Source organism: Calidris pugnax, unplaced genomic scaffold, assembly GCF_001431845.1.
Source record: "Calidris pugnax isolate Ruff unplaced genomic scaffold, ASM143184v1 scaffold13, whole genome shotgun sequence".
In the NCBI taxonomy this organism is placed as follows: domain Eukaryota; kingdom Metazoa; phylum Chordata; class Aves; order Charadriiformes; family Scolopacidae; genus Calidris; species Calidris pugnax.
Genome location: NW_015090810.1, coordinates 14,129,550 through 14,151,957, shown reverse-complemented (window position 1 = coordinate 14,151,957; position 22,408 = coordinate 14,129,550). Strand labels below are relative to the sequence as shown.

Genomic DNA, 22,408 nt, shown 5'->3' with positions numbered 1-22,408 from the left:
GTGTCAAACCAGCCTAGGCAATTAGTGAAGCAGTAAGAGACCACACGAGTCCGAGTGCCAAGACGACTCAAGTCCTTCAAGAAGGAGATCTATTGTAGAACAGTCTGCCTCATGTCCCTTCCTGCTGAAACCCTTGTAAGAGTTTGAGAGCATGCTACCAGAATGAACCCGTATTTTAAAATGTCTTTTTCAGAAAGGCATTCATTTTATACTACCAGGATGCTCACTAAACAAAAGACAAGTAAATATTAACTACTACCTCTAGACAGTAGTTTCAAAATATTGACAAGAAGGTACTACACAGGATGAAGTAATTTTTCTTTTTAAAAGCTCCCAGCTGCATTTCTGTCCTGCCTTACTCAGTGCCTAAAATAGCTTACCACTGTCCATGGAAAAACTGCCTCCTACACAACATGTCGTATCTACCTTAACACAGTGTAAATGAAGACAAGGAAAAAAGCTCTTTTAAATATTTTTATTACAGAAAAAAACCAAAAGGCTTACACTTGACTTAAAAAAGCAGCATTATTTCATTAATTTGAAGTTACTACAGTGAAGTTGCTTTAAGAAACCTTTAAAGACTAAAGAAAAACAAAATAAAATGCCAGATCCTCTTGTCAGCCAGCATTCCAGACTGAGTGGCCACAGCAAAGCCCTGAATTTCACATCACTGCTGGCACCTGGTATATGACTTGTATGATTTTCTTCTCCCTGGGTCTTCTTGAATATATCTGGGAGAAGGACTTGGTGAAAATGGCAGTACATTTCAAGTTTAACTTTCAACAGTTGAGTACACATCTGATAGATATGACAGTTCAGAAGTGACTGACGCACGCTTTCCTCCCAACTCGAGCAGTTAAATGTCACAGTTTTAGCAGATCCTGGTGCGATCTGTTCCTCACACAGTATTTATCATATTCATGTCCGTACCTCAGATTTCTCAGCAAGTTATTTGGCTTCTACTCGTTATAAACACAAAAATATCCACAAAACCAAAGGCTCATAGTTGAAACAGTGCAGCAGGATTCAGAATTTTTTATATATATATTTTTTTTTAACTGCATACCCTGGAAGGAACAGCAGTGTTTCAATGACCACTTCAGGTTTTTTTCCTTAAGTCAAAAACTGCAGGTTTCCTGCCCGAGCCAAAATTAACTATGTAATGGATCTGTATTTGAAATCTTAACAAAAGGGACGAATCAAGAAATCAAATTACTGCCTTTGGAGTCCTACATTTTGATTATCAGCACTGAGTCGTGCTAAAGTCCAAAGAAATCTGCAGGCTGGTTATTAAGGGATTTTTATTATTTTTTAAACAACACAAGATTCTACACCATGTTAAAAAAAGTTCTAAACACATTTTTAAACATCTCACTCTTCAAATATACTAAAACTACACCTAAAAGATTCTGCCAAAAATTGAAAAGCAAGAAAACTCAAGTCACTACATATAACTAGCTATAATAATAATTAAAAAAAAATGAAAAAAGGCAATTCATAACAGGAAAAAGAACAAAAATGGAAAAAAATCCATGTAAGACACTTGCTACTCAGTATTTTACAAACTCATTTTTTTCCTCTCCTCCCAAAAGGGAAAAGGTTGGACACAAAATCAGGGGTGGAATTTTTCTGAAAAAAAGAAAATAAAATAACAAAAAACCAAACCAACCTAATCTCCTTAGATATTGTTTATACTGCATGATAAAAATCTATGATGTCAGGCATCTACTTACTGTACTCTGTACTGCAACATGAAGCCAGCTATTACCAAGCTACTTAAACAGAAGAAAGAAGTTTCTTTCCTAGAGGCAAAAAGGATGCAATACATTTTCCCTGGTTATGACTTCTATCATCACCAGGTTAACTCAAACATAGAACTTTTCTACTTAGGCTTACCCGTGGTTTTTTATTTAAAATTCCTGGATTTAGTGCTATAACATAGTAATTTCTTATGTGATCAAGCTGCCTTATAAGGAGGATGTCATAACCTGTATTATACAGTAATGCAGCCTTTAAAATATTAAAAAAAAAAAAAATAGGAGAAACCCAGCATGAATACTAAGAGGAAGAGCAATGTAAGTTTTATTTCTGTGGTATTCTCCATGACATCAATGCCAAAGGCTATTTTATAGCTTATCCTTGGAGATTTTAACCCTAGAAAAAATTAGTCCTTTGCACAGTCACAGAGTTGTATTAAAAGGGACTTTTATGAATAAATAGGTAAAAGAAAAAGAGGAATTATTCTGACCAATCTCTATGAATGTTAACCTTATGCTCCATTAACTCCCACCTTCAGAGCAAGTAACAGTCTCAAACAAAAGTATCAACACCAACTAGCTCAAAGATATATAACAATCTGAACCAAATACCGTGAAGCAAATGTACACCATTCAAAAAGCTTGTCATTGGAGAGTTAAGTGTAGTCAGAGGGTGCTTATATTTGTGTCTTCCTTTATCAGTTTTACTTTGGATTCAGAAAACAAAGATCGTCTGCACTACAAGTTTGTGTAAGCACACATACAAAACAATTTAACAGGTAACCATGTTCTAAAATGTTTATAACGTAGTTTTTCAGTATTTTCAGCTGCTAAAGCACTAATGAAGACTTAATTTTGCATATATCTCCCGCATCCTATATCAAGTAAACATTTCTGACTGCCAATAATTATATTATTACATGGTAAAACAGTCCTCTAATTCTTAATAACTTACATTTAACTTGAGAAAACAGAAAAGTTGGGTTTTTTTTCCAAAATAGTGTGTAACAGGTAGGGCACGTGACTTCTTGGAAAACTCTAAGTTGTCTTTAGCTATCAGGGTCTGAAAGACTTTACAGATCTCTTAATCTTTCTTATTTTTCAGCTTTAATTTTATATGAATGAATAGTTCATAGAAGTAGTTCATCACATACATCAAGGTGAGATATCATCTTTATCTCACTGTTCTGGAAATGAGCAATTCAAAAATTAAAAAAAACCAAAACAGTGTAGAATTGTACCCGCAAATTCCTTCAGTTTAAATTGCTCTTTTTTAATCTATTAAAGACAATTAAGAGAACATCCATATACTTTTTTCTGTCAATTTCTGAGAAAATTTGAATACATGCAAGTCAAAACTACCATAATGCAGACAAAAAGGTCCTCTTTCATGAAGATCATCAATAAATGACTACCTTCAATAAATAAGTCTATTTGGAAATTCTAGAGAATTCTTTTGCTAAACAAGTTAGTCTTTTTTCTTTTCCATTATGTCTTTCTGTTTAAGCTCTCCATCTGAAAGTTCTGTATATTTTCCGTTCTTTTCCTCCTGTTCCTCCTCACTGCCTTCGTCCGTCAGCTCCTGGTCACCGTTTTCCTTTTTAGCTGCCTCATGTTCATCGATCCCTCCATCCGTATCAGCTGTGCAGATTCCATAACACATAATGCTGATGACCCCCAGGGGCAACCCAAAGAGAAAGCATCCCAGAAGTGGTGAACTCTTGAACACAGACTGTTAAAACACAAATTTGAAGTAAAAAATACTTTCAGTGAATATACAAAATTACTGCATTTCTTCTCTTATTACTCTGGGTATTTATTCAGTAACATCCAAAATGACAGACAGGGTTTTGGTGTCTTGCCTTTTTTTTTGGTTTGTTCGATTGATTTTTACTTTGGTTGGTTTTTTCCCCCCAGAAAGGAGGAGTAGTCCTCGTTTTACCCATTACTACTCTAAGTTCATTTAAAAAGAAGTCTTAGGACTTCAGATACTACAATGTTGCATTGTGAAGATGAACGTTAACAAGCCAACTGTATGTCGTATTCATTGTCTGAAACTTGAGAAACAACTGTTTTAACAGCGTTAAAATAACACTCTGAGGCAACCTGTTTCATCTTTTATTTGTGTCTCATTCTCAAAAATCAGTCTTAGCAAGAAGGGATCTGCAGAAACATTCTGCTATGAAACAGCTCCGTGTTGAAGAGTAGTTTAATGGCACAGGAGGGAAGACTCAGTTTGAGAAACTGGTGGCTAAACGTTGTACATTCACAGAAGTTTGGAAGCCACTCACACAGAAACAGGTGAGTATCAATTTAAATTCACAGGCACAGGTTTTTTTGCTTGTGTAGGACAAGCAAAGAAATGGATTTGTGTAAATCTTCCCAACGAAATTCAGTTAAGCATAACTAACCTATAAAGAAAGACAGTAAAAAAATTCCCTTCAAAACTACACCAAGTTTAGTATTTTATCCCTTTATGCCCTAATTAGACTGAAATCATAACACTTCTCAGAAGGTGAAATTGTTATCAAATTCAGTGAAAGGATGTCAAAAGGGTCAAGGAAGAGATTTTGAATTCCACCTGTTCTATCCCTTAAAATACATGTCAGACTAATACAGAAAAAAAGTGAAAAATGAAGAAACTAATGCATGTTGAATATTTAGCAGACTGGAAAATATTATTAAAAACTTTAATCAAGCAGTTCATTTGGCTTTGCACATATGTACACAACATATATATAATATAAACAAACATATAAAAATATTTCTAAATCCTCTGAAAAGATTTGGATCTTGATTGACGACAGTACCATTTAATGTAACAAAAAATAAGACTTACCACGACAGTAGACTTGGCATCATAGATTATTCTCTTGACTCGTTGCAGAAGTCCATCACCACCCTGTGCCTGAAATTTCAAATGGAACCATGTCAAAACTGCTGACACTTTTCAGTTATGAATCCAAAAGTTCATTCTTCAGACCTTGCAATCTTAAGTCCCTTTAGAAGGAAATGAAAAGTAATTATTCTTGCATCTCATGAGGCCCAGATACTCCAACTTCTAAGCATGGATAAATATTTCAATAGTCTCATGAAAAATCCACTCACAATTGGTTTAAACAATCAGTGCAAACTATAACAGTGAAGCTGACAGATACCTCTTTATGGATTATGACAGAGGCAGTTAGAAAAGATCTAAGAACTAAGTAACACGAAGAAATAATAAAGAAAACTTGTGTGAAGCCATGACATACTATGCCTACGCTGCCACCTAATTTAGCAATCTTCACAAAAACTAAATGAAACCAAAGGCAATTTGTCTGTTGAACAGGACCAGTTTTCACCCGCCTTGAGTTGCCAGAGAAACAAATGGGAAGAAAATCTACATTTTGGACATGATCGGCATTGGACCGTGACCAAAACCCCTCAAATTACATAAAAGCCTACAAAGATGAAACAGACTCACAGGTGGCTACCTATAGGGCCCTAGAGAAAATAACAAGAAAGTCAAGGTGAATAATCCCAACACTTCCCAAGGAAGGGAGGTGGGGGAGTGTTATACTTCTCAGAAATTCCACTGTGGTTCACAAAGTCTGCATCTTGTGTATCAGTGTACTTTAAAGACTGTCATTCCTCAACTGCTGCATAATTTCTTGTCCCTGAACATAGCCCAAGTAGTGCCATCTTATGTCTATAGACACTATTTAGCTTAAATGAAGTCACATCCTGTATTGTCTGTCTTGTGTTAGCATTCTCACATACATATAGAGGCATGAATTTAGACAGACCTTTAATCCTTCTCACTGAAATACTGCAAACAAAAGGTAGAAAGACCTAAGTGGCACCACGGCAAAAAAAAAAAAAAGGCTTCACAAATGAATTTCCTCAAAGTTAAAAAACAGACAGAATTAATTTGTTGTTTCATCCAGAAGGATGTATTTAAGTAGAGTTAAACAGATGTTTTTAACATAATTCAATGCAATTTACAAAGCATTAAAAAAGCAAGACTTGAGGAACAAAGAACCACCAAATAAATTACAGGAATACCTCTCAGCTTGCAACTGAAAGCATGAACAGCCAGTAAATTCACCTATATTATGTTGCTGCACCAATTTGTCAGATTAAATAAACCAAAGTACCCTGTATGAAGGAAACGATCTACAGGGTTACTTGTGGTTACCACCTGACGACCTGGAACTGCAGATGTAACACGGAGTGGGATTCAGCTAACACAGCAAACATGCAATATACTGTGAACTGGGGCTTAAAACAACATAGGCTTCTCCCAGGAGGCAGCCAAATTATTTGTTAGCCCTGCCCCCCTTTGTTGCGTGGCCTTTGTACCCCATACGTGCAACTGAAAGCTCTGATCCACGATCTCTTTCCTCATCCACACAGCCCAGCCTTCTGTCCAACTTACAGTACACTGAGGGAAACGAGCAAACCTGAGTTTGTTTTGCCAACATTAAAAAACTGTCCAAGTTATCAATTCCAGATGGATTTATTCATTTTGCTGTCTTAACAAAAGACAGCTCATTTTAGAGCAGAGGGGTAAGGTTGTGTCTGTACACCACTGATTTTTTTAATCTGAACCTATTGGATTTATTAATTTACTGCCCAAAAGAAAGGGCAGAGCTGCATTATGCACCATAAAGAAGATAAATTTTAAACAAACGCATTTAAAGCAAACCAGGAGATGAATAAAAAGCTCTCCATTTACCAGTGACGCCTGCAAAAGGAATATAAAGAAAAGTCAGCTAACATTATGCTATAAATAAAAAACCCCTTGCTTTCTACAAAAGGTTCTGCAGTCAAAAGAGTGTGCAACAGCACATCTCAGGAATTCAGAATCATCTATTCTCCAACAGCACCCAAGACAGGAAGATACAACACTGGGCATAACAATCAGAGTAACCAATTTTTTTCCCCCATACTTTAGCATCAAGGAAATAAACACCAACCAACATATTCCAGGTCACAATGAAGACTTACTTCAGCTGTACCATCCAAGATATTGTTAATAAACTGAACCATGTCTTCTGTGTTCTCAATGTGCCTATCTGGTAGAAAATACTGCTGATTGGAGGTATTCAATACAACGATAGTAGGGATTGTCAAGTCACTGGAAAAATAAAACACATAGTTTAGGCATTTAAAGAACTACTGTGTAAAACACTCAATTCAAGTAATTCCTACACCATTTAAAAGGGTATCCATTTATCTTCACTTCTTGTGTGTTCCTTTTAGCAGATCCTTAAAGGCAAGACGAAAGGGGGAATAGAATCACCAGAACAGTACGAGCATATTTCTCATTAATATTTTTCCTTCACGTCTGTGTCAGGGATGCTATTGAAGCTTACTGCATTTTACATACCCAGAGTGACTGCAAAACAGGTACCTTATGACTTAACAATTAGTAAGAGATCACAGACAATAGCCTTGTATTCGAAATGTACTATTTGAACAACACATTAAGTGTTTAGTGCACAAAAGCAAAAGTATAGTACAAAAATTCAGTTCCATACAGCCACGGTCCAACTGACCAGCTCCATCAATCAACCTCTGCCTGTCAAGTCGAAAGAATAAGCCATACCAACCAGAGTTTTACTACACCTCTTTTAGATATGGCAGATGAGCTACGGAGTTTTGAAACAATTATTACTCAGCAGTTGACCTTTCACATACGTAAGCATTGTTTAGTATCACAGAATCAGAAAGCAAGAAAAAAAAAAAAGAAAAAGAAAAAAAGATTAGAAATTATCTCTGGAGATACACCAGTGTAATCTACTGTTCAAAGGAGCCCTAAATTCAAAATTAGATGAGTTTTAGGAAAATTTAATGCTGCACAAGCGCACTGTTCAACAATCAAGATTTAAAATACATTAAATAAGGTGCAAAAACTCCTGTACTCTTTGTGCGCAAGTGGCAGACAATCAAACCAAATCAGGTGTTTTTGCAAGTACCTGGTACAAGTTATCAACCTCTGCGAAAATACCTCATCCCAGCTAAAACAGAACAAGTTTTACTACTTGGCTGCAGAAAAGACACCTCCCTAACCCCCACCCCCCTCAAAAAAACCCCCAGAAGTACTTCTATTGCAATTAAAAGTCTGGTAACTAAGGTTTTTGGTGTTGGTTGTAGAACAGCCAAAATATAAATTCCATATAATCATGTTATATGCTATACAGAAATTCATGAAAATATATTTAATACGTTTCTTCCAAGAGATGAAGAATTAGTACTCTAAATACATCTGTAGTTGGCATTCCAATGATGCTATATATTTTAGCTTACACAAAGATGTAGTTTTGCTTTCAGTAAAATAAACAATATTCTGTTTTCTTCTTTTGTGCATGGTTTTAGCTATACCATTTTTAATGCAACAAAAGCATGTTCATCCACTGCTGAAGAGATAGACAAATTATAATGTTTACTAATGACGTTACAGCCAAGTTCATAAGTGTACTTCTATCAGGGACTGCTACTATTCCAACGAATGTATACAACACTTTGTCCTTTGTGAAGGAAGAGAATTTGTTCCTACGTGCAGAGTAAAAAAGTATTCTGCAGGATTGCTCCCTATTCAGGCTTTTTCTGTTTCCACTTGCTGCCATCTAGTGGAGAACTGAAGCACTTGCAATGCGGTTTTACTCGAATTACTCAAGGAGCCACATGAAGAGCAGCTTCTTGTATCACTGAACATATTTTGCTGCTTTCTTTTGCTGATTTCCATTTATGCTGGAAACGTATACACTCGGTTTAGAAAGCAATTAAAAGCCTGTGAGTACTACAACAGCAACTTCCCATATACTACAAATTACAAGATCAGGCATTTTGCAGAGTAAGTTAAGCAATCCAGCTCTACAAATCTTGCCGCCACTACTAAATCACTGCCACTGTAAGCGGCAGTTCTGTCTTCTTTCCCTTCTTCTTCATCCTCCCAGGGACCTGATCTCCCTCCCCTGTTTCTTTGCACATCAGTTCTGGTACTCAGTAGAATATATGGGAAGACATTGAAGGGTTTTGCTAGATCAGCAAAGTAACTCGCCTAGCCAAAAAAGCAAACACTTTTCTGCCAGGAAAACAGGCTGAAACAGCTCAACAGCCAGTCAGACAAAAGAGCCTGCACAGCAGAAGCGATAATGAACTGAGGAAGGTCTCACTCTTGGCAGCCATAAAGCACTAGATCAATCACATCACTTAACTTCAATTGCAAGACAGTTGTTTTTAAATTAATTGTACTCAGGTGTCAATCTAGGGGCATTCCACAGAAATAGAGACCTTGTGTGTCTTGAATCCCCATGAAGCTCCCAGAACTTGTAGGGGCAGGAACACCTGCTTTATTCACGCTTTGATCCCCAGGAAAGGGGTTCAAAAAACTTACAGAGCTGGCATATTGACCCCAGCTTCTCTCTCCCACCCAAACAGTGAGAACAAGTACTCACTTGTAAATGCCAGCAACTTAACTTTCTAACTGTGCATTTCTAGAAAAGGATCATAATAAGGGCAAATACCAAGCACCATGCTAAACTACATATATATTTCAAAATGTACCAGGTACATATCAAGTGCAGACAGCATCTTCCATGCATTTTAATCTCCTTCTCTGCAGAAGCATATTTCTATCTATGTTCTAAAAATGGATCAAGAATGAAATGTGACTCTCCAGAAATGAAAACCATAGATAATGCATAACCACTATTTACATTTCTTGTTACAAGTTGACATAACTTTTACCTTTTTTTCCTTCATTAAAAACCCCACAGTTCTAACAGAGTAATTAATTTAACAAAATAGACCTAAAAGATAAGCATTGTCAATCAGTATTATCAGTAATCCACACTTCTAATACTAAATTATGCAGTTTAATTTAACAAACAACTGATACTATGTTACATGTTGAATTCTCAGGACAGCAATTTATTTTTTTTAACCCATGGAAAACACAAGACAAGAAATAATATTCAAATAAGAATTTACTTACTCCATTAGTAAACTATTAATGTAATCATTTCCATCCATATGGCCAAACTGGAAATCCCTGTACGAGAAGCAGTGAAAAGCAGAATGGATGAAAAAGAAAACAGAATAATGGGTTTCAGCAAAAGTTCTTCCTTAAATATTTTTCCTGTAACTGGAGATGAGAGCACATGCGCAGTGATATACTTCAAAAACTGATGATCTACAGGACAGTCAGCATTCAGTTTATGGAATGGTCTTACTAAACATCAGTATATGAATATAAAAGCAGGCACTACAACATCTTTAATGTAGAAAAGAATGACTGCTGTCTTAGAAAGGTTAATGCAGAAGTTCACTTAAGATACCATAGTACCATATAATGCCTACCTGTGAAAATGGTCTCGATAATCTCTAGCAACTTCCTGAATAATAGATTTTAGTCTGGACGGGGAAAAAAACAGTGGCATTGATAAACTAGGATATACTTTGTCAACATGCAAACAATAAACACTGAGATTTCCTCAGTAAGCAGCAAATAGCATCTCCTAAACAATAAGGATTCCCTGTTCTATTAACAAAAACACACCTCGCTCATCTCGCTTGCATTCTAAGTGTTGAAAGTCTATCTACCACATAGTCTCAACAGAAGAAAAGCACAGTCACTCCACCTATTGCCTTTGGAAGATGCAGCGCTCTGAATAAAATCCAAAGAGGTCTGGGAAAATAGCATACACAGTACTTGAACGAGATTTTCTTAATCTAATTATGTAGGCAATGAGAAAATGACAGGAGGAGGGCCTGCTCCTCCGAGTCTCTTCAGCAAGCTCAAACCCAACTGAAAACGCCTCTTCTTAATATAAATTCCACAGACAACTAATATATTAGCACCACTAAATTAATTTTTAATGCAACTGAGCTGAAGAACAGTCATTTGTTTAAACTTACTAAGTTCATCTCAAAGTCATTTGAACTCAAGTACTCTTGTCTATGTTTAGAAAGTGACACAATAGCTTTAAACAGCTGTGATCACTGTTCCTGTGATCTCATTAACAAATGGCAGAAGAGTGTTACTGAATTCCCATCAGTGCTTCAACAGAGCTATATATTAAATCAAGTCATAAATTAGAGAACATCCACAAGTTGGAGACATTGTTTAATGACCTTTTTTTTTGTCAGAGTTGGGTTGATGGTTGGACTAGGATGATCCTGAAGGTCCCTTCCAACCTAGATGATTCTATGATTTAACCTAGCATTTCTGAATATTTAAGAAACTTCCAAAGTTCTCTCTGTCATACCAGCACATTCCTCCCACTGTGTCACCAATACTCAATTCTGTACCTGGTATGTTCCACTGAAGAGTTTTTATCATCAATGACTGCAATAGCCACAAGTTTTCCTAAAATAAGGAATAAAATACTTTTTTAAAAAAGGGAAACTGTTAAAGAGAAATACAAAATATCAGATGGCAAACACTCCAATCTAGAAGATTAGATACTCTCCAGGACAGGGTTGTTCAGCCTAGACAGAAGGAGGCTGAGGGGAGACCTTACTGCTCTCTACAACTACCTGAAAGAAGGTTGTAGAGAGGCGCAGGTGGGTCTCTTCTCCTAGGTCACAGGAGACAGGACTAGAGGAAACGGCCTCAAGTTGTGCCAGGGGATGTTAAAGTTGGATATTAGGAAAAATTTTCACACTGAAAGAGTTACCAAACACTGGAATGGGCTGCCCAGGGAGGTGGTTGAGGCACCATCCCTGGAGGTGTTCAAAAGATGGGCTGACATGGTGCTGGGTGACCGTTTAGTGACGGTTTTTTTGTCAGAGCTAGGTTGATGGTTGGACTAGATGATCTTGAAAGTCCCTTCCAGCCTAGATGATTCTATGATAGGAATTACTTTCAGGTATAAACCAACCCAAATAGCCTCTTCCAGCTGACCAAATTGTAGTTTTCTTAAAGCTACTGAAAGCAAACATGGATGTAGCTTAATGCCATACCATTAGTGTTCTATGAAAAGCCTATCTATAGAAAAAAGTTAAAAGGAGAAAAACACAGATAAAAATTAATTCCCTACCCAAGCTGCATTATTTACATATACCTAAATATGAGGCAATGAAAAACTTTATTTTGTAATGGCAACTGCAAGCTGATTTTAAGTGATGGAATCACTATTGCATGGATTCAGTACCAACTATTTTTAACACTTGAAAATTTGGAGTATTATCCTTACTGCAAAAAAAAAAAAAACATGGAAAATTTACTGGCAAAGCCCAGAATTCATTACATCAGAAAAACAAGTTAGTTAAGTTTTTCTGATTAAAAGAAAAAAAGCCAAAGCCTCCTAAGTTGAATCAGACCAAAATATGTTTAGAAAGCTGGCCAAATGTTCTCCAGACAAAGCGCTTCCTGTTAGGAAAGCAGGTCTGTTAACAGTGGAGTCATCAGGAGGATTAACTAAAGCTTCAAGCGTGCAGAAGAATAGCTTGTTAAGTCTCTCTGGATGCCATGATTCACTCATAACCCTTCCCAACGTACCAATCTATTGTTCAATTCCTACCTATCACCATGTCACAAGAAAAAATCTTCTCAGAAAAAGAAACCTGCTCTTGTTCAAGTAATACTGAAGAGTTTTGAGGGCGGGCAAAACCAATGATTCATTCCCAGGCCTTCTTGTGAAACAGCAGTAGCTTCCCCCTAACCCGCCCCCCAGTTTCTTCCATACCTCAATCCTCACTTTTCCCATTTCTTTCCACACCCTAAGACACTACCTAAGACACTAGAAGACAACTACTTTTAAGAGTGTATTTATACATAAAGCTTTTAAAAATAAGTGGTGGCTTCTCCATTGTATTAGTAACTCAATTTTTTTTTGGTAATTTGAAGAATTTTTAGACAAAAATGTACCATGAAGTAATATGCTACATTTAAACAATTTACAACAGCACTTCTGTAAACAACCTTTTAAAAGGTAGGTATAATTATATCAGTTTGACAAACATGTTAGAAGCTAGGCATTCCATAATTTTTAAAACCTGAAAAGAACTCAATGTTGCATTGAATATAAGCAACTTTTTTTGGAACTGGAATGTAGGCTACAAGGTATCCTGGGCTGGAAAAATCAACACTTACACCATTTCTTCCACTATTTCAGAGTATGAATACCTCAAAAACAGCACAAGTCATTTGCCTATTCCAGAAGTCACTCAGCTACAAAGTTTTTGTTTGGCTTGCAAAAAATTTTAATAGAGAAAAGCTGACGTATTGCAGAACAGGTCCACACTCTCTTCCCTTCCTTATCATACGTACTTTAAAGATACCTGAATCCATTAGATGCAAGACATATAAACCCATCTATATTTGATACTTCTAAATCCAGTCCTGAATTTCCCTGTAGGCATTCCAAGAGTTAATATGTAATTTATGCAAAACCTAAGCTGCTCTTAAATTAAAAGTTCTGCTAATTTTTTTTGTGAATACTACAGGATTAGACACACTAATTTTTATGTTGTGAGGAAAGGACTAGTGTAGGCTTGGGATGAAGCTTCTAGTCAACAGAACAGGTCTCACCAACATCAAAAAAAGATTGGCACTATCAACTGCAATTCTGATATTAATTAATTTTTGAGGTTAAAAGACCACATTCTTAGTGTTTTTTAATTTTTCTTGGTGTTAAGTACAAGAGATGTCAAACAGTTCAGTGACAGCACCATCTCACCTGTATCTCCAAGCTCATATAGCGTAAAGCCATCCACAGTAAGATAACCTTGAAATCTTTCTCTGTTTATCCAGGATGACAAATCACCATCTTCATACTCTTAACAAAACAAACAGAAAAAAAATACTGAAAGTTAAACACACATCATGCATTAAAAATTATTAATTTTTTTGGTAACATGGGTATCAGCTTTCTTTCTTTCAGTACTACAGAGAAGAAACGAAGACAAAGTAGGTGAATTAACAGCACTGTGAAGGTAAATGAACAAATATTTATATGTGATTCCAAATCAGTTATACTGAAGGTTAGCTTCAGATGCTAGATGCTTTAACCTGTACAGAGTCACCATTATAATTAGATCTTAATCACAAGTCAAAAAGAAGAATGTACATAAACAGATATACAATGTGTATACACACACACATATAAACGCACATTAAATAAATACATTTCTGTTAAATCCTATTGAATTGAATGAATTAACATTAGCTTCAGTTTAGCAATAGTCAGAAGATTGTAGCAAGCAATTCCAAGTGTAAAGCTTTCCATAGATCTGCATCCCATTCCCCTGCTATGGGGAAGAAAAAAAAGCACCAAAACAAAACAGCAGACAAGGCCAGAGCACTGAAATGGATTTTGCTTAACCTTTTTCTTACAGTGAGCTCTTCAAATTTCTGCCCAATTATGACAGTTGCACATAAGCTTATCCAGACTCTTACACCATATCTTTATAACTTGTCTCATTTACAATAATGTTTCAAGTACCTTATCAAAGAGCAAAATATTTACAACATAAATTAGAAGCCTGGATTATTACAACTCTTCTGTTTGATTTGAAAGATGTGGAAAAAGCGACTGGGTCACATGGCAATAAGCAACTCAGAAGTGTTTCTCCTTCTCCAGTCAGTTTAAAAATAAATAAATCAAATGCAAATCAAGGAGGCTGTAGAGTGACTTTTTATCTGGAGGATGATTAGTAAAGCAACAGACTGAAGAGGGAGACAAGTACAGCTATTCTATGAAATCACAAAGAATATCCTTGATGGCCCATCTGGAGCATTTTGCTGTGGCACCACTGATCCTCAGAAATTAAAAAAGCAGAGTAATCTTCTGAGTCATGTGTTTTCAACTTAACGTGAAAACTTGCACTTAAATCAAGAGTAGATGTTTTTGTAAATAAGCAGTGAACCTATAAGCCAACCCATTATATGCATATGTAAGTACATGTGTGTGCAGGCATCTAACAGACTATAAAGCATTGCCTTTACAGGACAGCCTGAGTATAATCCAGCATTTATATCTGGATATCCATACATAGGGATATACATTTTTATGTAAATGGCAGGTGTACTGCTGTTAAGTGACGTTAAACACTGACACTAGTAGTCACTGCTAGAAACACTACTAGTCTCAGGTGGCCATTCTACAGTCTACTCACTGAAAAAGACAGTCAAGGCAGTTTGTCAAGCCCAAAATTGCATATCCTCTGCTTCAGTGACAAAAGCCCACGTCTCCTTAGCCTCTTTTTGAGAGACACTCTCAGGAAGGGGAAAAACAGACTGAATGGTCAACTGTCCTATGTATGCGTAGTATATGCCCTGTCAGCCACATCAGGAGAGGTTGTGCTGTCTGGTCCTTTCCCACTACCAATATTCAAGTAACACAAATTGCAAAGTCACACATGCTCAAAGCTATCAGTTAAGGCCCTCCAAATTTTAATATTGGGAATAAAGGCAGAATCAGTTTCCTCACAGTTTTTGAAGGAAGGCTGGCTGCACTAAGAAAGTACAGTCTGTATTGCCAAGGCACAGAAGGCTCAAACTAGACCCTTTTACATGATCTCTGAGCAGCGTAAACAGCTGAAAAAAAAATATCGAGTTAACTTCAAGAGAGATCTGACTGTCAGGAAGAGCACTTAGAGAAAATCTGATTAAGTGTTTGAAACTGAAAAGTCATTTTATGTGTGACTCCTCTTCAGCAAGTATTTTCTTCTACTTTGTGTATCATGAATTTGGACATTGAGTGATGGGTTAGCTTTGTAAGTGCATTAATACCAGCAAAGCAAGAATACTAGAAGGTAAATCTTACTGATAACACAAAGCAAACATCATTACTTCTACTTCAGTATTCCTAAAACCACTTTCCTTCTCAAATGCATTTTGTTCCCTAAGAACTAATTAGTTTTTTCCCTTCTCTTTCACGAAGGAGCTGTTATTTATCATAAAACCAGGGCATTTCCCAGCACACCAACTAAACCTTCAAAAAAATCCCCTGTTCCAGTTTCTTCATACTTTAAATATTTTGTCTTACCATCATAAACAAAGTAAGTTCCATCTTTGAAGACCAGAACAGCTGGCAATTCAGGCAACGTCACATACTGAAAGAGAAGTGGTTTTCAATTAATCTATGGAAGATTAAAATATCTTTAAACAAATAAAGAAAATCTTAGAAATGTAGTCAATGGGGAAAATCTCAGAGTACATTTTAGTGTTTTCTGTATACATTTACTAAAATAAATTTATAAGCTTCCACATATTTCACTGAATTTCACTGAATTTCACTGAATTTCACTGAATTTCACTGAATTTCACTGAATTTCTAGAGTTGGAAGGGACCATAGAGATCATCTAGTCCAACTCCCCTGCTGAAGCAGGATTGCCTAGAGCTTGTCAGAGCATGTTACTCAGGACTGCATCCAGGCGGGTCTTGAAAATCTCCAAGGAAGGGGACTCCACAACCTCCCTGGGCAGCCTGTTCCAGGGTTCCGTCACCCTCACCGTGAAGAAGTTTCTCCTCATATTTGAGTGGAACCTCTTATGTTCCAACTTGTGCCCGTTGCCCCTCGTGTGTTAAAAAGTAACACAACATTGCATTTTGAGAGGCAGGTCTCATAAAATGTAAATGAAGCAGGATTTTTACTAGCATGTGCAGCAGCATGAAGAATATTTTATTGGTTGGACATGAACTTTAGAGAGAAGATGGTAACTTGAGGGTTTTATCAACGATGCTCTCTGTTCTCAATCTGTGCTGTTGTCAGCATACTTGTCATACCATTACTTCTACTAAATGGCCAGTCAATAATAGCATAGAAAAACAGTAACATTGAAAAGATGTCCCATTAAATCTGGGCTATTTCCTGTCATTTGGGCTGATGGGAATATAAAGACACAGCTTCCGCAGATAGGACTGCAAATAGCCCTAATTCAGGCAAACAGAGCAACGAATGCATGCATTACCATCCTGAATATGGTATTTAGGATGATCAACAACATACTCAAAAAAAACTACAAGGTATTGAAACCTTTCCCTTGGAACTTAAAAGAATTTTATTAAAATTATGTTTTCAGTAAGCTGCCACAGAATACATACTGCATCTACTCCCTACTGCTTGCTGCCATTCTAAGAAGAAATTCTAATAGCACTTGTGGTTAAGAAAGGACTGTATAATGACCTTAGTTTTGATGATGAAGTTGGCTGAATTGTCAAATCTACTGAGATGTTTGTGAAACATACGAACAGTATCATGACTGCTTCCCCAAATGACATACCTTCTGTAACCATTCTGCATAACCTTCCTTGAAAATAAACGTAAAAGCCAGAGGTTTATAAAGCCACAGCTCATACAAATGAGCAAGACAGTGGTTATTTTGAGATGATGCTTTATTCTCTTATTTGCTCAAATCAAAGTTGAGCATCTAAAAAGGACAAATCAGTTTATGTACACCTTATGGCTTACAAAAGATGCCTGAAGCTTGGAACATGATTACCTAAGCTGATAGAACAAAGCCTAACAGGGAATACTCTCATGCAAAGCCTTATAACTAGCAACCAGTGGTTTCATAAGTGAACAGTACTTTTTCTGCTCAGCTGGGACTGAAGTGCAAATAGCAATATTCAAATTGAGACAGTTTTTCATACAAGCTTTCTGGAAATCTAAGAATACACTATACAGGTTGCCCAGAGAAGTTGTGGATGCCCCATTCCTGGAAGTGTTTAAGACCAGGCTGGATGGGGCTTTGAGCAACCTGGTCTAGTGGGAGGTGTCCCTGCCCATGGCAGGGGGGTTGGGACTAGATGATCTTTAAGGTCCCTTCCAACTCTAACCATTCTATGATTCTATGCCTCTATTTATAATGAGGTCAGTTCTACTTATGATGTTGGAAAACACAGGTGCCTAAAAAAAAATTAAATTATGCTAGTTCTTACTCTGTTAATCTCAAACTGATTTTTGAAGTCACACATTATCAGGCAATAAATGAAAAAGCCTCTTGATTTTGCTTCAACACCTAAGCAAAAATGGTTAGGCTAACAACAGTAACAGCAACAGCAATTTTTTCCACCCTTGTGACTAACTGCAAATTATTTCCTTCTTACAGAATTCTCCAAAGAGCCACATGAGAATTCTGCAGCCAGTAGACTGGATAGATTGATCCCTGGGCAGACTAATGTTTTGATCAGCACAAGGACAAAATAACTTACCTTTTCACTTCTCTGATTATTATGGTACCAGTGGTACTTCATGCCTCAGACCCCCAAACTAGTTATGAAAGTGGTCATTGAAAGGACTGTCATGATTGAATTGGCTAAAATGCAAATTATCTACCTTTTTAAGCAGGTTGTATGGTCCACTTTGAGTTCTATATATTTTCTGTTTAACTTTATTAACATGACTGAACAAGTAATTTGGCCAATACAAAGCAATGACAGGTGAAACTTAGTTTGTATTCTTTAACTATATAGACTCAATAATTAAATGTTTCATTGTAATTAATTTGACATTTACCAAAGCCAAATATATGGTAAGAAGCCATCTCTTGCCATCAAAACAGCCAAATTACATATAAGGAGAACTATACCATTTCCAGAGAAAATAGCAGGAACTGAAACAGCTTACCTCAGGCAGCACATCTTCTGAGGCAGAAAAAAAGTATGTATAAACTATTAGTTCTGAAGCAACTTCAATGTATTTTTCCTGCAAAAATACAAACGATGGTTTTTAATTTCTGAATTTTAAGTATGCTTCAAACAAAAGTTTTGTGACATAACTTATCTTCAAAGAGTAATTAGAGAATGTAGTTATGACATAAAACGTAAAAAAAATTCAGTAAACGTAAAAAACACGAGAATTTATTATAAGCATGGAGTTCAGTTTTTTATAAGATATTTTAAAGTATAACTGCCAATAGCCAAAAGAATAACTTTTATTTAATCAAGCTTCAAACCTTTAAAGGAGATTCACCACCAACATACACAAAAAGTACACGATGTCTCTTTTGCACGTGCTCGAACATATGCTGGCTAGGAAGTGGCCTGATAAGCGGTCTGGGGGGAAGATGGGAAAAAAAAGAAAGAAAAAACTCAGTTTCTGCAAGCTGCAAAACCCAAACAAATAAAAATACACAAGAAAATGCGACATGGTTTTGTGTGCTTGTTTGTTGTTTGGTTGTTTTTTTTAAACTAAATTCCCCAATGCACATTCATTTACTTTTTTCAATTTATTTCAGTTTCAACTAATAGAAAAAACACTAAAAATCCCCCCAAATAGACTCATTATGTTCTTCAAATAGCACACTTCAATCTGAAATTAATATCTCAGCACAAAAGGCTGCTATGATGTAAACATACATGCTATTTACTGGGCACAGGATCACAGACTAGATTGGATTGGAAGGGACCTTAAAGATCATTGAATTCCAACGCTCTGCCATGGACAGAGACACTTTCCACTAGTCTAGGTAGTTGCTGAAAGCCCCAGGTTGCTCAAAGCCCCATCCAACCTGGCCTTGAACACTTTCAGGGATGAGGCATCCACAACACCTCTGGGCAACCTGTTCCAGTGTCTCACCACCTTTATAGCAAAAAACGTTTTCCATATGTGCAATTTTTATCTACCTTCTTTCAGTTTAAAATCATTGCCCCTCCTCCTGTCAGTACAGGCTCTGGTAAAAAGTCTCTCTTCATCTTTCACTATAAAAAGAGGGCTTGTAAGAAAGGCCACAACAAGGTCTCCCCAGGCACAATAAGGTTGCAGTCATTTGAGAGAGAAATTCTGAATGTAAGCACAGCAATTAGGCAATGTGGTCTTAGAAATAAATAATTTACAAAATTCTGGTAAATTACTAGAGATCACTGATATTCCTAAACTACAGAATTCTTAGAATTCAGAATTCAATGAATGCTTCTTAACTGTATCTAAGAAAGAAGGAAAAATATATGATTCCTTTTTTCTCCCCAAAGATTACTGTCTATAAAATTTTGAGGATGCATGCCACTTTAGGGAAAGAAGAAAAAGGCAACAGAAATTGTTACGAACAATTCTGTAAAATCAATTTCCTTACATTGTCAATTGTAACTTTTCAGATGCATAAGCCTATATTAAACTGATGGTTTTTGATAACCATTGAGTATTAAACAGATTCTGCCTTAGTAATGATGTCTATCAGCCAAAATTTAGGTTGGTATTCTTGTTCCTGGCTTCTATGGGTTTCATTTGCTTATAGCTTCCACTACTTTGAAAAGCCCTTAGTTCTTGCCCTGTAGAGAAGGGGATTGTGACTAGCCAGTCTCTGTCTGCCTTCTCCACACCACTCACTCACTACCAGTCTCACATGCATCCACAGGCATAGTACATATATATTTTAACTTCATGTTAATTCCTTGTTCTTTTTTTATATAGATTCATTTTTTGGCCCACCTCAAAATCCTACAGAAGTTTTAAGTCACCAGAACTGATCTCACAGAAGAGTATACTCACCCTGCTACTCTATTAGCAAATTCAACGATATCATCTTTAGTTCTAGGTCCTCTATAGTTGTATGCCAAGTCACCTTTCAAGCTAGATAAATAGGAAAGACAAAGAAAAGAACAGAATGAAAATCAATCAAACTATATCTGAACACGTGGAATTACTCAATCTTCACATGTTTATTACAGTCACCTTTAAACAAGTGACAAGCAAGATAATTTTTCAAATACTCAGATAACAGAAGTGGTCAGGAATATGTAAAAGTCAGTAACGCAATACAATGCAACTACAGAGCAAAAACTTATTTACACAATATCTGGTTTACTGATTTTTAAAAATAATTTATTTTCTTTTATGATTATTTTTTTATAGTCCACAGCAGCCACACACTCTGTAAATATACAGGCCATTTGGAACATTTGCTTATGATGACACAAAAAAACCCCCATACTCAAGCCAAACCCCAAACATTCAGCATATATATACCACTTAGGGATTAGCCCTTCTGAAAGACAAATACATAAACTTCTGCAACACTTTTTTATGATGGAAAAGTATCAAATGACCTGCAAAACCTTCTAAATTTACGTACTAAATTAAGATTCCATTTCGGTTTACTGTTCAGTTTACTGTACTCTGCTGATAGGGGATGCAGCATGCTTGCATTATAAGAATATTCAAGTAAGTTTTATTAATTCTAACTGGTTTTCTTTGAATCCATATAGGGTTAGAAAACTCACAGGAAAAAAAAAAAGCCATCATAAAACCAATTTTACCTCTATATGCCAATAAGGTTTTTCATCCTTAAAGATTAATAAGCTAAACGTCTCTGCCCCCTGTGAGAAAACTAACTTGACTAGATTTATTATATATATCTTACAAATATAATTTGCTTAAACAATAACTGGCTAACAAACCCACTACGTTCATAGTAAAAACTACTCAAGATTACTTTATTTAACATCACCTTGTCCTGGATTGTATGCTACACTTTATAAGCAAGTACATATAATACCATTATGGATTGGTATTTTCCTATAAATGTTGTTCTCCATTGATTTTCTTTTTGAAGTACACGAAGAAAAAAAATCTACATATACTTTTCTTGTCAAACAACGGCTCTCAAACTTCACCCTATATAATAACCACTACTGTCACTTATATAAGCTTTCCAGCTTATTCTGCTTCATAAATAAGCTTTTCAGCTTATTTCAGCTCTTCACTGAAGAGAGAGTCAATTAAAAATAAGAAAATGCAATCAGCAACTTACAAAACTTAACAGGAAGACTCAGGTACGCACTTACTGCCTAAATCACTCTTAGGGTGTCAAATTAATTGGTGCGTGAAATTAATTTTAATAATGATAATGAAATATATATACACATATTTGAAATATATACTTGTATACACATAATTTTACCCAGTTGCCTAAAACAGAGCAATTAAAGAACTCCAAATTTGCCAACCTACCATTAAGAGTTCTGTTTCTAAAAAAGAAGCTTGATATTACTGATTTTCAAAGCAAACCAGTCCAGTAGAAATCAAAGATAATGTTGAAATGAAATGGTGGAGTATTTCTATGTCTTTGGGTTTGGTGCTTTTTTGTCATTTGTTTGTGATTTTTTTTTTTTTTTTTTACTGTCATGAAATCAGTGGTAGGAAAGGTAACTCCTAGAAATTCAATGGGAAGCATCAACTTACAGCTTAATTGTTGGATAGCCTCGCACTCCAAATTCAGATGCAATACCTGAAAGAAATATGTTGATGACAAAGTGAACCAAGACTTTCTTGCTCTCCTACCTTAAACTTTAAAAATAGTTTACCATTCAAGCAACATAAACCCACCACTTATTTCAATATGAATTATTTTATTTGCTTTCAATATGCTGCTGTTATGAAGCTACATTATTACATTTTGGATCCCTTTTAGACATACTGAAGGGTCCCAGCATAGGCTCTCAATTCATACACCACAAGTAAAATGTCATGAAAATCCTCTAAATAGACTGGCTTGGTCAGTTTTTACCACAAGATAGCCTGCATCTAATATGCACATACAATTGGCTGAAAACACAAGAGGCAGGAATTAAGCATCATGGATGTAGAGTTGTACATACTAATGCTTAAAGGAAATATAAGACAATTACTACTTGTGCTACAGTAATGGGTAATGATAAAACTGCAGTATCATGCTTTAGTAGTTAGAAAAAGTCCATTTTTAAACCATATTCTGC

The 22,408-nt window shown here is 36.0% G+C and overlaps 1 protein-coding gene across 1 annotated transcript in view; it reads right to left on the bottom strand.

Annotated features, from left to right (window-relative positions):
* Positions 1-461: 461 nt before the first annotated feature.
* TMX3 (thioredoxin-related transmembrane protein 3) overlaps positions 462-22,408 on the bottom strand; it is a 29,315-nt gene continuing 7,368 nt past the window's right edge. Inside the window, exons 5-16 of the mRNA XM_014938695.1 lie at positions 21,876-21,921; positions 20,184-20,264; positions 18,652-18,751; positions 18,324-18,401; positions 15,740-15,806; positions 13,430-13,528; positions 11,058-11,115; positions 10,107-10,160; positions 9,742-9,798; positions 6,750-6,879; positions 4,597-4,665; positions 462-3,489 (exon numbers count right to left, since the gene is read on the bottom strand). Coding sequence (XP_014794181.1) covers positions 3,226-3,489; positions 4,597-4,665; positions 6,750-6,879; positions 9,742-9,798; positions 10,107-10,160; positions 11,058-11,115; positions 13,430-13,528; positions 15,740-15,806; positions 18,324-18,401; positions 18,652-18,751; positions 20,184-20,264; positions 21,876-21,921 — 1,103 coding nt within the window. The 3' untranslated portion in view covers positions 462-3,225. The remainder of the gene's footprint in view (positions 3,490-4,596; positions 4,666-6,749; positions 6,880-9,741; positions 9,799-10,106; positions 10,161-11,057; positions 11,116-13,429; positions 13,529-15,739; positions 15,807-18,323; positions 18,402-18,651; positions 18,752-20,183; positions 20,265-21,875; positions 21,922-22,408) is intronic.